The 17,741-nt window shown below is 35.2% G+C and overlaps 1 protein-coding gene across 4 annotated transcripts in view; it reads left to right on the plus strand.

Moving 5' to 3' along the window:
* USP15 (ubiquitin specific peptidase 15) overlaps nucleotides 1-17,741 on the plus strand; it is a 66,439-nt gene that overhangs the window by 11,953 nt on the left and 36,745 nt on the right. For all 4 annotated transcript variants that reach the window (XR_010372420.1, XM_064448572.1, XM_064448565.1 and 1 more), the window contains exons 2-5: nucleotides 4,614-4,741; nucleotides 9,469-9,599; nucleotides 12,281-12,407; nucleotides 17,315-17,460. Coding sequence is in view for 3 of the 4 variants with exons in the window: in XM_064448572.1 (XP_064304642.1) it covers nucleotides 4,614-4,741; nucleotides 9,469-9,599; nucleotides 12,281-12,407; nucleotides 17,315-17,460 (532 nt within the window). In the remaining variant the exon portion in view is untranslated. The remainder of the gene's footprint in view (nucleotides 1-4,613; nucleotides 4,742-9,468; nucleotides 9,600-12,280; nucleotides 12,408-17,314; nucleotides 17,461-17,741) is intronic.

Consider the following 17,741-nt stretch of genomic DNA (forward strand, 5'->3'; position numbering starts at 1 on the left):
ACACTCTGTATTAGGAAACAGAAATGTTACAACTTTTCAGTTAAGGAGACCTGTAAAGAGACATTGCAGAGCAAAATTTGGTTGGTGGCAAAATTAATTGCATGTGGAAGAATAAGGTTGATGAAGTGTTGAAATAGGTAATGGTGAACGTTTAAAATTTAGAACAATGGACCCTAAGCTTTCACGCACTGTTAGGTCCAATTATCAAAATTTTGTATTACTCACTGTTGCTGGTGTATGATCAGGTATTTAACACAAAGCATTTGAAAAGTAATATGGTCCTACAGGAGTAGTAATTTATTAAGCATTAATTAAAACAATGGACAGTTTGCCTATATGATAATTTCCCTTCTGTGTAAAATTATAGCTTTCCTTCTTTAAGATTCACAGTTCATTCAAATTTAGATCAAGAAAGTAGAGGCCAGGGGTTACAGTAGGGGACAAGGCTGGCAGGTTTGGTGGTAGAATGGATGGATGCCTCAGGGTGACCATGTTCATAACCACACGCAGTTATGGCTGTCATGGAATAGTGCTCAATGGCCACAGCAGAAGAGAAAGGTGAGAATGCTGTTGGCCTTGTGTATGTTCATAAGAGTGAAAACTCTGTGCATAAAGCAAAAGGCAAGGGCATGTCAGATTAAGCAAATTTGTTATCTCTTTTTCCATTTATTAAGGAGAAATAAGTCAAATATTAAGAGGCTGTTGTAAAAGGAATTGTGATTTGTACAGGCAGAGTGAAAGAACTGGATTTTTGCAGTTGTGGGAAGAACTGCTGCTAATTCTACTTTAAAAAGAAAACGACACAAATACCAGTGGTTCAATTATAGTAACATCAGGCTTGTTCTGGCAGACTCAGGGTAAAGGAAAAATTATCTTTACTATCAATACATTTAACATGGTCATACCAATTCAGACTTCTATAGTAGAGTCTGCTGTCTGTTTTTCTCTTCCAGAAAGTGGAAAATAACACTCATGTAATTGCAAGTTGGTTATTTTTGGTGAAAATTTGTTTGTAGAGATCTGATTTTTCTTTCTTAATTTTCAAGTGGAATACTTTTGTGGTGTTCACTGAACTCCTAAATTCTTACTCATGTGGTCTTTAAATTAAATAGGCTAAATTGCCTATTGCAGACTACTGTCTGTTGTATTCTCTTCCCCCCTCCCATTTCTGGGTAGTGGATGAATGTGGCATACCTCGGACATGAATTGGATAAAGAATCTGTTAGATTCTTGCCTTTGAACTGGATCATATCTGAAGACATCTGCACCTGACTATTGATTGTAGAAAAGGAAGCACATGTTATCTCTGTAAAATTTAAACATAATTTAAGTTTTTTCTCTCATTCTACTGCAGTATTGCTTAGGAGGACTTTATGGTAGTAAAAATATAATTGAAAGCTTCTAGTAACATAACAAATGTTTTAAAGCATACTGGGGAGCTATTATGATGTTGCTTCACTTCCTCTGTCTATTGCATGATGGCAAACATGGTGTTTCGAAGGGACTTCGCAATTTTTAAAGTTTATATCTTTGCTTTCATGCGACATTAAAAAGTCATGCTTTTTTATTTTAATGGAATGCTTGTTTTAAACAAATGATAATGCCAAATGTTAAGTTACGTGTAGATAGTATTATATGCCTGTTTCACAAGCTGGTCACTTTTGATAGTTGAAGTTGTTTCTTATTTAATTTCACAAGTTTGTCATTTGTGATTTCACAGGTTTTGCTGCAGTATTCATTAAAGCTGCTTCTCTGTTAGGAGAACCTCAAAAGTTAAGTTCAGAAAAGGCTTCTACATAAGACAGTAAAGCTTTACTTGGATACTTTCTTGTGTGCAGAATGAGGTGTTTTTGTACAAAGGTCTGAATTAGTTTAAGAAGCTTGTTGCTTTGTGGGATAGTTCTTATAACTTCACCGAACAGCATAGACAATGGAAAAAGGTCAAGAAATCAGTGTATTCTAACTTAATTTGATTTTTGAAGTGTGAAATGTGGGATTTCGGGAACTTAGATTGATTTTGAAGTGGGAAATGTGGGAAATAGGACTGGAACTTAATGAGATTTGAACTACGTAAGTTTTACTTTTTTTTAGCATTAATAAAATTTAAAACTGTTTAATTTTGTAATAGACTGCATTTTAATCTTTTTACTGTGTTTTATCCCAAATTTCACCATCTTTAATGCAACTTAGCCTTGTCCAGTCTTGTTTCCTATTACATTCTAAACATGCTCTAAACAAAACATGTCGAGGGAATTGTGCCACTAAACTGAAATAATCAGTGCTGGGCCAGGCTACTTTAAAATGATTCAATATTGTAAAATCATAGCGATGTTAAGTATCTCATCTTTCTGGAATAGGACTTCAACCATGCTGTATCATTACTGATTTGGTGGAATGAATTGTGCCCAAAACACCCTCTTAAGTCACTGTCTGTTTCTGAGTTTGGTGAGAGTGGAAAAGGGCATTTTTGCAGCAAAATACTTTCCATATACACTTCCTTGAGTGTGTTTAAAACAAAACTTTTTTTAATGTAGTTTTGGTTCAAAAAGCAGTTTCAGGCTGTTCTCTGACTGCTTTATTAAGTGTTTAAAATTTCAGAAGGAAATTATGTGTTGCAAGTTCAAGGACAAAGTTGTGTACAGAATAATTTCAGAAGAGATAGCAACTCATGGTAGTTGACAACTCTTGAGCAGTAGTAACAGTTTGAGATGGTAGATTAGATACAAGACCAAGTGTTACACTGTGAGACGGTAAAGGTACAGGCTCCAGAGTACAGCTGGCACTGGTGATGTGAGCGAGAAATCTGGTCCCTAACCAAAGTTCTTACACTGGCAGAACTATGTCTATAGTAGTTGAGCCACAGCTCCGCCTTTGCTATTTTTGTTTGCTTAGGGTAGTTACTAAGTTACTAAGTAGCTAAGGCTAGGAGTAATTTGTTCACAGACTCATCATTACTGTGGTGTAATCATATTCTGAATCAAGACTGTTTACCATGTGAATTAGGCTGCTACTGTCATAGATGTTGTAAAGTTGCCTTTGAGACCTTAGTCTTTGTTTCTGAAGGAATGTAGGGGAAGTAAGCATCCAAAAGCCTGTGGTGATCTTATGTATAGCCTTCTCGCTCTTACTTTCCAAAGGACTTTTACGTATACATTCACACGCTTAGGAGTACGTTCTGTAGAAAGTGAAAAATTGGGGCTTGTTGAGAAGAGAATCTCTCTGACTACAAAGGATCCCGCTTACTGAGTACTACTCAGTAGTAATTCCTTCTTTACCAGATGTTCACTAGCAGTACTTCTAGTGTGTGTAAGAGAGAAACTGAACTTGAGAAAGAGTAAGTCAAGACTTATATATCTTAGGATTGTTAATTCTTATAGTAGTTACATCATTTTGAAGCACAAATTTAATTCCCCGCTAATGTATTCTTTTAAACCTATTCAGTAAAATGTATACTCAAGCAATTCCTTTTTTTAACTTCTTTGGTTACAAGAGTTGTGGGTGCTAATGTTTTTGTTCTGTATTTTTTCTGTGGTGTTCGTGACTCCTACAGAATGATTGCCTAATAAAAGCTGTATGTATTAGCAGACTAGTATTTGAATCACCAGGAAGTTTTGAGATCTCTTAAAGGTTCAGTAGCATATTATTGGTGTGCTACAGATAAGAGCTGAGTAGTCAAATACTGGAGAAAAGAATGAGGATTACCCATGATCTTTAGTTTGACCTAGTGTTTCATCCTATAGTGATATTCTAATGTGTACTAGGGTAGTAGCAAAAGGGTTGGGACAGACCAGACAGAATGTGATGGATACTTTTAGGAAGAAGAAATAATGAAGGTGGTGTCTTTTAAAAAAAAAATAATCTGAGGATCACTGAACAAATTTGGTATCTTAAAGAAATTCTGGACAAAAAGATGATAAAAAGTAAGTATTACTGGACTTTGTAAAAGCCACAGTGGCAACAATTTAATCAGGGTAGAAATGCTATGGGGCTGAATTTAGAAATATCTCTTTATATGGAAATGTGAATTTGATGATTATATGTAGGAGGAACATCTATTGCTGCCTCAAAAGCAGAGCATTTACTGTATGTGTTGATGCTGACTCAGAGGAAGAAAACACTTAGACTGTCTGGTTCTTGACAGGATATCTGAGTTCTAAAGTTTTTCAACTTGCATATGAATGTTATAAATAAAACTTCAGCAAGAAAAAAATATTTTTGCTAGAAGTTATCTCTCATTTTTTAAAGAGCTGTCTAATTATATAGATTTAACTTGAATCTCCTGAACTCACAAACTGAGAACAGGAATTAAAGCTGATGATATTTTATGCTAAAAAGGGAAATGTTTTCTGAATTTGCCATTCTTCAAATTCTGATATGCTGTACCGGCAGTCTTGCAAAACTGTACTTGCCCACTGTGATTAGTGGGATCTTTAATTGCCCACAATTAAAGTCCTTGTTGGTAGGAGATGCTGATAGCGGTGAGCAGACCAGACAGAAGAACATTCTCAGTTTTGCAAGGCTGATGACTACAAGTGCGTTAACATGAATTAATTGGTACCATAGGAAGTAGTAGCATGCCAGTAATTTAACTTGTATGTCTTCTTCCTTTTAAGGTATCTAGTGGATAGTCGCTGGTTCAAACAGTGGAAAAAATATGTTGGCTTTGATAGCTGGGACAAATACCAGATGGGAGATCAGAATGTGTACCCTGGTCCTATTGATAATTCTGGACTTCTCAAAGGTAACTGCTTCTGTTGTGTAATAATCCAATACTGACATTCAGTGCAAATACACAGGTAGTTCATCTTTTGTAGTCAATTGTGTAAATGAATCTCAGCATATATGAAGGTGAAACTTCTTGTTGTTTGTTTTCAGACCATGACAAGGGAATGGAAATAGATTTCCCAAACAACTTAAAATTTTATAAATAAAATTATTGGAACTTCTTTGCAATGGTAACAGAATATTCAATAATGCACAGATGACTGGTTTATAATGATGCTTTGGGATACCTTGGGAACTGAAATTTAGTGAAGTTGACAAATTGCTAGCCTGAGTTCACAAAGATTTTTTTCAACTTCACTAAATTGGTTGAGTTAAAATGACATTTTTAAGTTGAACTCTAAAATTTCTTTTTGTAAATGAGCCCCAAGCCCTTACTTTGATTCTGGAACAATTGAAGAAAAGAGGTATTATGCAGTTCAGTGATAATATAAAGTGGTGCAAAATGATAGAGGATAACTTCCTAATTTTTTTTTATGGTTTTCTAAGTATGATTAAATTCTGTCACTGTTATAATTACTCCGCTCTGACTGACTTTTGCTGAACTGTAGTCAGATTTGTGAACACAGGTCTAGGTACTTTCCAGATATTTCAGTGTTTAGGTCAAATTCTGTATTTAGTTCAGTATTGAAATACCATTAGAGCCGTTAATATTTAATCTGCAAAATCTAGTGGATGCAAAATCTAGCAGATAGAAGGAAACCAATTATGCAGTTACAAGTAATTTAGTAGTACTGCATAAGTTGTTTGCACATAATAATACAAATTTGTACAACTTCATGGGGTTTATGATGAACTCTGACTTTCTTCATTCAAAACTTCTCAACTGTAATTAATATCTCATTATTTTACAAGGTTAGCGTTAAAGATGGTTGCCTCTCTCATAGCACTTCTCAAACCATGTTGCATTAGTTATCAGTGTGAGTGAGTGTGCATGTCTCACAGTGACTAGCATCAGTGCCTTTGAAGAAGGTGCTGTATTGTCATATGCATCTGTATGTTCTCTTTTATCCATAAACTTAAAGGTCTTATTGCTCCAGGTGAGTGATGTGATTTTTTTTCTCTGGAACATGAGGATCTAGATCTTCTGTACATTCTTGTAGTGAGGCAGGCATGTTCAGGTGATTCTTTTCAGTTGAAATCAGATGTAGCAAGACCTTTTTATCCTCAGTGAGGCAGCATCAGCTTATTCTCTCTTCTGTGTCTACCCACTTAAAAAAAAAAAAGGTGATTTCTAGATGTGCAAAGTATTGTGTTAGTTGATATGTATTATTTATAACTTAATCTACATACATGTTCAGATTATGTATAAAGTTACTGTGGATATGAATCCTGTATTAGGGTTAGCTGTCCAAACCTAAAGTCGTGTTAGCTGTTTTGCTAAAAGCTCCTGAAAAACCTGTATTCTATCGTTTTGACTCTGCCAATACCCCTTTCAAAACAAACACAGCATTGGGGTTTATGAACCTCACTTTTTGCACATTCGTGGTTCTAAAACTATGGCTCTGCATTGGCAGCGATATCATGCATCCAATTACTCTCCGACATCTACTGTTCCTGTGTGAAGGCAGTTTTAAAATTAAGGGCATTAGTGCTCAGCAAATAGTAGCTGCCTCCTTCACCTTCTCAAAGCAGCAATCCTCTGTACTAGGTTCCCTGTATAGCATAAATTGAACCTGAAAATGCCTGTTTTTATTTAATCCTGTCTCTGGCATGTAATATGCACTAGTTGCTCTCGTACTGCTCTCCTTAAGTGATTAGTCTGAAAATTTGCATCTGATTTAAAGAATAAAATAATCTAAAATAGGCATGCTTTCTCAGGTATTCTGCAGTATAATGCAGTGATAAGGAAAACTGTATTCAAATTCAAGAAATACTGATTCCAGGAAACTGAAGCAGTATGTTGTGTGTATATTAGTTAAATCCTGCTACCTTATTTCCAAACATTTGGATGAAGTGAGAACAGTGAAAACTAACAGGTAGAGATTTCAGTTAATGACAACATATGCAAAAAATGTTGTTGAATGTAATGCAACACACACATGCCATCTTCAAACGAAGAGATATATAGTCAACTTTAGATTAGCAAAGCAAGCACAAGGAAGTAGCCACTTAGAATAGCTGATTGTTCATCATAGAAAACAGCGTTGCATATGAAGGACAGAGTCGTCAGAGTCGGGGAATTTTTTGATGGAATAAGGTTCTGAAAAAAATGTACTAGAAGAAATGTTGGGGTGTTTAGAAAGACAGAATGGAATCCAAATTATATCTGCTCACTATAAACTCCTGTAGCAATATCAGATCAGTGCAGAAATACAGTATGAACCTTTTAAAGAGATACACAGACCTGAGATGTGCTTGTGGATTCCTCCTCACACTTTGCTCCCAGTTACAATGGAACTACATAAGCATAGTGTTGAGTGGGCCAAGTAAGAATTCATAGTGCAAGTCGTGAATTGTTTGAGCAAATGTTTCATGTATGTAGCTCTTGAATGTAGATTCCCCCCACCACCCACCCCAATCAGTCAAGACAGTTTTGAACAAAAATTTGACTCCTGAAAATTGTTACTTCTACAGCTAGGATGAATTAGCCTCAGGGGAAAAAAGGAAAGTTTCTTTTAAACAGGTGCATCAATTGAGGTCTCATTTATTAGGTCACATTAATTGTATTTATCTCCATAAAGAACTGAATTCTTATTTACCTGTATGTTCACTGAGATGTTAGTGAGAAATTCCATTTTACTTTTTGCTCGAGAAATGTATGTACTATGGCTTCCAAAGTGGAATCCAAAGTCTGAGTCCGTTTTTTTCTACTTTCCTTTGTTGCCGTCTGTGTTGCTTATGTGTTTTTTCTTGCTCAAATTGCAACAAATACCTTGGCTATTTCTGAATTGGTTATCCCCTCTTTCTAAAATAACTTCATAATTTTAATACTTATCTGGCTGTATTTTGGGGGTTTTGTTGTTAGGGGTTTTTTGTTTAGTTCTTCCTACTAAGTCATTTATGATTTTTATCAGAGAAAATGCATGCAAACCATATTGTACCTTCCTGACTACATGAAGTCACCTCTAAATTGCACAGATTGCATATTATGGAAACACTATCTTTGTGCCATCTCTGAGCAGCTAATGGTAGTAACAAATGTTGCACACTTAAACTAGATGAACTGAGAACAATATGCATCTCCCATGTTTTGCTCACACGTCAAGGTGCTTAGCTGGAGAAGGAAAGAGGGAGTGAGCACCATTGGTAAGATAATAAGAGCAGAAGAAGGCTGTGCATCCTTCTTTGCCTACACTATCTTGTTTACTCTTCCCGCCAGGAAGTGAACACACCTCTTAAATGTCCTCGGTAGTGTTGCCCTCCTGCAGAAAAGGTCATTTTTGAAACATGTTTTATTAAATTCTTGGGAGCGGGGAAGAATAGTTGTTATTATTATTAAAGGACCTTTAATGATAATGTGTGCTGTTTTTAATGCTCAGGGTATTTTTTCTAATTGAAGTCACATTATGCTGTGTTTGTTCCATCTGTACAAAAGCGAAACAAGGAAGTACAGAAGTATGACCAAATGAGAGGACCGTACTGCTTTTCATATGCACATAGTGTGCACTTGTTTTTGTCCTTGCAGAAAAATGAAGGTAACAGTGTTCATTTTGCTTAGAAGTATTACCTAAAAAAAAATTCAAGAGGAATCCAATACTTGAAGCAATTTGGGGTTATTTAAGGTTACTTTTATGCTCAGTTTTAATTGCGCAGTGTAATTCCACAGTTCATTCACATAGGACAATGAAAATAAATAGACTGTAGATTTATTACCGTCTATTCTTTATACATAGTCTGTTTATTTTCATACTTCATTAAGATTGTCATCCTGATTCATTATTTGGAGCTGAATGTGTGGGTCTCCCTGTTTGATCTCCCTCTGTACAGGGTGATGTTTGCTGGCCTGTAGTTTGGTACTTCCAAATGGAAAGACAGCTGCCCTAACTGTCTGAGGCTCACAGTGGCTCAGACCTAGAATCACATCTTATACATGTAGGATAGCTGCTGTCTTGCTACTCTAATGAGGATTGAACCAAAGCTAAAAGCATGCCGCTTACGTAAAGAGGTTGCCAAGCTCTACTTCTTTCAAGTGCTACATCTCGTTGTCCCTGTGAAGAATTTTGTAGGGACTGTGTTTCCAGAGCACGTGGGATCCTTTAAGTAGGAGGGCTGTACCGTGTTATTTTCCCAGTCTGACATGGAGTGAATGACTTCGAACTTTGTCTTGGATCTACTGTAACTACCCATTCCAGCATTTTCACTGAAGGATGCAACTGTAGCATGAATAGGAAGTATCCATGGTGATTTGGGAATATGTGCGAAGTGGGTGGAGAAATGGATTGGTTTCTCTGAAGGCTATGATGGTGTGTGATAACAAGTTAGGCGCTTAGGATTGCTTGAGGATATGGAGTTGTCACTTGGGTTCCTGAGTGTAGGAATACTACCTGTAATAGGTGTGCTATGCATGAACTGGATAGCTTGCCTAAATAGTTTCAGAAGAGTTTTGTTTTGCACACCATATTATTGATAACATAACTGTGACTCAGAAAATATTTGGTTTGCTATATATGTGTGAAAAATGTTACAATAAAATCCTAAGAAACAAAATTACAGTATTCAAGTAAAAATATCTTTCTCTTATAGATGGTGATTCTCAGTCTCTCAAGGAACATCTCATTGATGAGCTGGACTACATCCTTTTGCCAACTGAAGGCTGGAATAGGCTAGTTAGCTGGTACACACTGATGGAAGGTCAAGAGCCAATAGCACGCAAGGTACTCTTAAACTACCTACTGGGATGAATAGGATTCAGATATAGTCCTGCAAATATGCAGGAGATGCACAGGAATTTATTAGAAGTTTGTAGAATTTATTAGAAGATTGTAAGTCCTGGCCTATGATAATTATGTAGACAGCTCCTGCTTTAGTTGCTTATAGATACCTAATTTTTATTCACCTTTTAGAGTTTTTTTTTAATATTGAGAAACAAGGATGCAAAGGATATAATTTTGTTTTCTGGAAGTAAGCTCTCTAATATTTCAAGTAGAACTTGCTTTAGAAGCTTGTTAAGTCTGTTAATGCAAATGATTTTTTAATTAAGTGTAAAACCTTAAAACCGCATTGACCATATTAATGAAAAGCCTAGGTCTAATACTGTTAACACTGGCAGAGTAACTGGTAGTTTCTTTTCTGATAAGCAGTCTTCTGTGTTCAGAAGCTTGCTAAGGGAGTTTTTTTCCTTTAAGCGAGAAGCTTACCCCAAAAGTAGTAGGCCATGGTATGGTGGATACTGTGGCCCTCTTGTCAGTATGTGATACTTAAATTAACATTGAAGACGTTAATTTTTTTGTTTGCTCCAACCCATACCGTCCTTATTATTAAGGTGATATGACATTTTACCAGTTTATTGATCATACAAGTTTTTTTGTTTGTATTTCTGAAGAAGTTCAGGTTAGTGATTACAGTTGCATCCTCACTGGACTGAATTACTTAAGTTTTAAAACACCTTTTGGTGTGGTTGCCATTTCTAAATTGACCATTAGGGCATATTCTTTCAGTTACAGGGATCTTCATTTTAATTCCTGAAAACCTGCTGAAAGAATATTGTGATTAGAATTTAGTTTGATACAACTTCTGGTGTAATATAACATTTTCCTCCTATGACATGAGTATGGTACAACTACATGCATGCTGGCTGCCTACTTGAAGTGCATTCCTTTCAAACGTGCCAGATGTAGCTATAGAATAAATCTTGCATCTTCAAGATTAATTTGGTCAGCAATAGAAATAGTTTGCTGAGGGTTTTTTAACGTTCTCTTTAATACAGTAAAAGAGAGATTTTTTTTTTAAAGAGACATGCCTGGAATTTCTTTCTTTAGTTCTATAAAAGCTGAAAGCCATTAAAATGGCTCTCCTTCTTTAAAGATATATGTGATCAACTTGTTAACTGTTTTTCCTGAAGATGGATTTCAGCAAACTGAATGCTCTTCCATCATCATGGCAAAGTAAAACTTCTGTAATTTTTTCACTTTGGGGGGAAAATGGAAGGAAAGAGGAGGGCAATTAGACTAACTTGCCTTCTGCTTGGAAGGAACTAATGGGAAAAATGAATGGAGTGTAATGAGCGGCCATGTAAACTGGTATAGCTTCATTATTTTCTGCTAATATGAATCGTAGTTATCCTCTGACATGCATATTCCAGTTCAGAATTGTTATTTCTGATGCTTTTGTCGTGTTCATGATTATTTCTCCTGCCTGCTTTGGTTTTTCGTAGAGGTGGAGCGGTGCTTTTCTTTCATCCCCTTTGTTACATCAACTTTTTTTGAAATGTGGGCCCAAATTTTAAATTGATACAATGTTGTACTTGATCTATACCAAATAACATTATGATTTTTTGTAATAGGATGTAATAACACTACCATTACAGTGTCAGTTTTTTTCTCAGAAATGTCTTAGCCATGCTGCAAAGTTGTTTACTGCACCTATTTTGTTGTTATTCTAGTAGCTGAAAACCCTACTAAGCTGCTTAGATTAAGATGCATTTTTATTTAAATGTCATGGCTGGCAGTCATTAAAGCTAAGGCAAACTACTGAAGAGCAATGAAATCATTCACTGATTTTTTTAAAATTATTTTTTTCCCCTCCTGTGGCACATGCATACAAGCTATATTTGTACAGCAGATAGCAGATCTCTCCCAGCAATTAGCTGGTGGCTTTTTTTTTTAACCATATTTGTCAGATGTATCACATATCAGGCCAATGGTTATTTTTGGAACAGTCTACATGACTAAGTACTGCAGTTACACTTTGGAAGATCAAAGGGAAAAACATTTAAGAGGTGACCCTGAATATTCTTTTCTACATTTTACTTTTATAAAACAAAATTCTGTATATTTAATTATTTTGTACTAGGTGTTACAAAAATGAGCATATAATAAACTACTGTAATGAGTAGGTGAAATATCAAATGAATGTATTCATTGTCAGAGTATAAGTGGAAGATTTGTAGGTTTTGTTTAAAAATGTGATATCCACATTTTGTTAGTGTGTATTCTGTTTTTGATAAGTGTTCTTTAACTGTGAAAACTAGTTCTTCATGTTTTGAGGAAGTAGCATACCATATATTTTGAAATAAAAACAACTTTTGGTGTTTTTTATTTTTTGATCGAGTATTGTTTGGTTAAGTTTGCATATTTATGATTTCCACTGTATTTAACACTTTGAAAGTCATGGTGGTGGTATTATACACAGGTAAGACATCATCATGGAAAATTACTTTTTAGTTTACTGTATTTCTAAAAAGTTATAGGAAATTTTTACTCCTAATTTTTTTACATTTATTAAGTGTCTTACATTCCCTGAACTTTAGTTTCTTGAAGAGTTTACATAAATATTTTGAAGTGTGTATATGAAAACATATTTGGACTGATACCTGATCCCAATCTGTTTTTTCCAGGTCGTTGAACAGGGTATGTTTGTAAAGCACTGCAAAGTAGAAGTATATCTAACAGAATTAAAGCTTTGTGAAAATGGAAATATGAACAATGTTGTCACACGAAGATTTAGTAAAGCTGATACAATAGGTATGCACAACTATTTTTAAAAATATGATTATTGCTTGTTTAAATAGTACTTGGTAGCAAGTTCTGAGTAAGTAAGTCTCTAGGTAAAATGATAGATGAGTATTGTAACCATTAAAAATTATGGGAGTAGTCTTGTTTGGGTCAAAATTAAAAGTTAAACTATTTGGAATATTTAGGATTTTTAATACAATTTTTAAAATATGTGTTTTATTATTTAGGCATCTGTGTTAACTCTAGAGGTTTGCTTTTCAGGAAGTGAGCAGTGTGATGTCTTTCATTATCTTTATTGGATTCCATTGTGCTTTTTCATGGCTTTTGGTGTATAAGAGATATATATTTTTTTATGTGTTTCTGTTCACATCTTTCATTAGCCAACACTTCTTAGTCATATAGATAAAGAGAAGTGTGTTATTACAAAACACAAGAATGAGTTGAATTTATAAATTAATGCCTAAAGGTGACCTACAAAGGCAGTATTCTTTGGGTTGTGAAATGTCAGGCCAGGCTCAATCTTTTACAGTAGCAGAGTCTTGTATTAAGCCTTTAACTTATCTTTCTTTGTAGTTATTTCCCCTGCTCTTTGAGCATCGTGTTATTGTTTGAAACCATATTTTGATAACATATTTGTCTCTGAAAATAACAATCAGAACATATGCAATAACAATCAGATCATATCCTGATCATATAAACTCAATTTTTGGTGTATTTGTTCGTGCATATCTGAGATAAGAGTCTTTCAATCAGCTGTATTTGTGCAGTTAGAATTTTACTTTATGCCCTTGGCATTTTATGCCCAGTCAGTACTCTTTGTTTACATTCTTCAACAGTATATTTTTTTCAGGTTTTACTTCTCTCTACATTATGGGTAGTGACTTACACTTGCTATCCTTTAATTCTTTGCCGATTGCTTGCTTTAAAAACAGAATCATTTTACCTCATTAAATTTTAATCTTTCAGTTAAACAAGTAATCATCTGCTTGTATTAGAATAAAAACTTAAATTATGAAAATTTGTCATTGAAACAAGGCTTCAGTGTTTGTACGTTAATTGGCCTTTATGAGATCTGGTTTAACTTGGGAGGATTTACTTCATTATTCTCTAAGCAAACCCAGAAACCTAGAAAAAATAATTTAACATTATCCTTCCTTGAGGACCAAATACAAGCTATTTTGCAACTATACTGAATTTAATTGTATCATTTGAATTATAGGTAATCGATGAATTTCTGATATTTTCTTTCTCTAATCAGAAGCAGGGCATTTTGGAATGACTGTTATTTGGAGGTGTATTAATTTTTTCTTAGCAGAGAGAGTATTACAGTTATGGGAAAATTGTCACAAAGGGTAATGAGAAACAGTCGGGCTCACTGGCAGCCCTCTCCAGATACTGGCCTTATTTGCTTTCCTGAGATGTGGCTGACATGCTCTTGGAAGCCTTAAAAACATGCCCTTTCTGAAGCTGAAGCTTCTTATGGAGAGCACCAAGCAAGGCCATCCTAGCCAGGACATTCAGAAGAGTTTGTATCATGGAAGAAGAGCTAGAAAAATTAAAACCACTTTTAAGAGTGAAAAAATAACAGATCCCTGAGGTTTTTCTCTTATCAACCATGGATAAAATGGTGATATTTCCCCCCCTCCCCCCATCCTTACCTTGAGTATATTTAAGGTAGTTGTGGAATTCATCAAATATATAACAGAGATGCTTATTATATCAATAAAAACCATGCAAGAAGAATATTGATTATTTTTCACCCTTCTTTGTATATACCAGTTCATTATGGTTATGGAAGACTTGTAGTACAAAAGAGTCAGTATCAGCCCCGCTGACGTGAGTGAACATAAGGTACTATGCTCTTTTCAAGAAGTTTTAATTTTTCTACCCAGCATCATTGATTATATTATTTACTGCCCTCAAAAGATCAGTACAAGATCTTCCTTAATTCACATAAACAGAGAAAGTTTTGGAGCACCTAAAATACTCTAAGCACAATATCACCTACCAGTCTTCAAATATGCGTTATGCCTGGAATACCTTTGCTTTTCCATTCAGATAGAAACTAATCTAAGCTGTATGTTGATAAGTTAGTGAAAGGTAGGAAAAAAATAATTACAAAGGGCAGACCTAATAATGATAGTCACTTTCTTGGGGTGGTACTGGACACATCTAATGTGTGCTTTGGACCTTTTTGGGAATCTGCAGTTGAGGACTCTCACCTTGTAGGCAGAAGTTAATATGAGACTGATTGATGACTAACTCTCTTTTAGGGGGTGGGGGTGGCTTTTTAATTCTAAAAAGAAAACGAGCTAGACAATAGATGTAGTATAGGCAGAATTTCAGTCTAGTTATTGTTGCTGATCCTAGAGAGCATCAGGGTTTCTGGGTGAATATGAGTTAACGATCCATTCAGGAGTCTTAATCATGTGGAAGTATGATAAAAGTAAATTATCAGCTAATGTGTAGGCCGTTTATACCTTTATTAAAGAGTTTTACAAACCACAAAATGACAGAAGGACTGTCTGTAGCCTCTGCTACGCTCAAATAAGAGTCAGATTGTGTCTGCAATGCCATAAAACAGTTCCAAAACTGAGCTGATAAACTTTGTAGATTACACCAGTGGCTCTGCATATAATGGACTTTTGGACTTCCACTGGTAAATTATCTTGGCAAATGGCTTTGATTCATCTTCCCCTTTAATTTGCTGCAGAATACAGGAATGTAAAACTCGCCACCCTTGAGGACAATTTATTTAGGAAGCTGGGATTACTGTTTCATAGTACAGGTTAACATTTTACTACAGTTTCCTTTCGCCGGTGTTTGTAGTAGCACTAGTCTTCAGGGTCCAGGGTGTACTTGTATTAGGATCCACTGAACTTCTCCAGCATCTTATCAAGACTATTCCCCATAGTCTTGAGTGAGTGGCATCTTTAAAGGGCAGTTCTTCCTGTCTCTTCTAGACATCGTCCTAGTGCTAATCATCTCATACATGGGATATGTGTAACACTACTAGAGGAGAACCCCGTACACAATATGCCTCAGACCATACCTATTTGAATGTAATGTTTTCATTTATATTGGAACAGGTACTTTCACTTCACATGACCCAGTGCTTCAGTGATATTTGCTGAGGGGCAGGGGGAAGAATTATAAAGTGTGCATGGGTTAAGTTCACAGAAGTATTTAAAAGAACCTTAGTTTCACAGTCTCAAAATTAGTCAGGTGGAACGTGATCTTCCCAGAGTCTTGGACATAATGTGTACTCATCTGATAGGATTGGTGTTTTCTGTCTCATAATAGTTCTGTTAGTGAAGCTGGAATATGTTAAAAATCAACAGAATAAATGTTAACTTAATACTTGTGAAGAATATGAGCTGCAATGCTCAAATAATTAATTGTCATGGTACTGATAAGATAATGAAAAAATTATCTTTTGTAAATGCTTTTAGTGAAAGTCATTGATAAATCTGGGGATGGTTTTTTTTTCTGGAAGATTGTTGCTGACTAGATTCCTTCTTGCATTCAAGTACAGTTATTTGAAATAATTGATTGAGAATTGATTCAGACAGTACATGATTTCTTTCAAAAGTCAACAAATCAAGTAACAGCCTGTTGCCTTGTTTATAGCACCCACCTTGCCTACATATCATTTCTATTACAGAAACAGATGATCCAGTCTAACACTTGCTTTCATATTAAAATGAGTGTTAACTAGTAGAGAAGGAAATTGTACTCACTTGCCTACAATATCTACAAGCATTATATTGCCCAGTTGTCATGCATTTCATGAGACAATGGCTGAATTTTTACAAGGTACTTTTAAGCTTCGGGTCTCACTTTGACTTTTCATATTTAACACAGTAGAAGAGAAAATAATAATCTTAAGTAAAAGGGAGCAAGGGGAATGCTAGAGGAGCTGACACACTGGTGTTTTATCCTGAGACTTCAAGTGAATGTCTCTCAAAGAGCTTAAAGTGCCCATTTTTATAATTGTGTTTTAAGTCATCATCAGGAATAAACTGTACATTTCTTGACTCCTGTTTTGTTTTCTGTGTTAGTTGTTTTGAGACTTGGTTGCTGTGGGGCTTTGAGTGTACTAATTAAAAAAAGATCTAAGAGAGGTTGCTGTGATGTAGCATTGCATATGTTCAAATTGAAGAACTCTTTAATAAACTTTACTTCTGTAAAAGAAGAATGGAGTTAATTATGAACTTCTTAAATTCCATTTGTAGCCAATAGTTATACTACCTTAAAATTAATGTAACACTGGTTGTATTTCTGTCAGGTAGAATAGGAGCTGGTAGACCTTTTTATGTTAAATCTTTCAGGGACATAAAATCTTTCATCGTCCTTTTAAAATAAATTTATGCGCTTCAGTTTTACAGAGTAGCCTTTAATTTCTGTGAGCATATAAACTAAACTTTATGCATATATATTGTGCTTATTACTAATTGCACTGCGATATGGGTAGTAGAGCAGTGAAAACCAAAAAGGATTTGATTTAGGGGGAGGAACAGAATGACTTGCACTCCCTGTACCTGGTTTTGCTGACGACCTTGCTTCTAATCATTCCCTATCCACACACACTCCTGTGTTACAACACTCTGAGAAATTAGTAGATGGGTACCTAGGTATCTCCTGTCATCTGTTATTTATCAACTTGTCTTTATTTAGTCTGCTTTGCTAAGAGATTCAGGAGGGAATAAAATAGTCCTCTGACTGTTTCCATTTTAAAGGCAAGCAAACTAGCAACTTCCTGCTTGTCCTATAAGAGGATGTAGTTGCATGCCGTTTCTCCAGTTTCGTTCATATTTTGAATATAAGAAAAGAGTAGGTGATTCTGATGATTTATTCAGCCTTATACTGTTCATGTAATGAAATACTAAACCTGTGTTCTCTCCCTTTCAAAACAGATACAATTGAAAAAGAGATAAGAAAAATCTTCAATATTCCAGGTGAAAAAGAGACCAGATTGTGGAACAAATACATGAGTAACACTTTTGAACCTTTGAATAAACCAGACAGTACCATACAGGATGCTGGTTTATACCAGGGACAGGTACAGTGTAATATTATTTATTTATTTATTTTTTATTTTTTTCCCCCCATGATCATGTAGCTGTACCTAATGAATTTTCCTTCTTTTTTAAACTAAAATCACCTCCTAATAGATGGTGTTAGGGATAGAGGATTTTATAAACAAATTCATCAGAATTAAATAGTCTTTGAGTGTATTTTCAGGATTAAAGTTGAGGTTAACTCTCCTGGTGAATTAAAAGTAAATGAACATAACTTAAATTTGGGGAAGCCTGAAATAAAAAAATCATTCCTAGGGTCTGG

This window comes from Phalacrocorax carbo, chromosome 1, assembly GCF_963921805.1.
Source record: "Phalacrocorax carbo chromosome 1, bPhaCar2.1, whole genome shotgun sequence".
Taxonomy (NCBI): domain Eukaryota; kingdom Metazoa; phylum Chordata; class Aves; order Suliformes; family Phalacrocoracidae; genus Phalacrocorax; species Phalacrocorax carbo.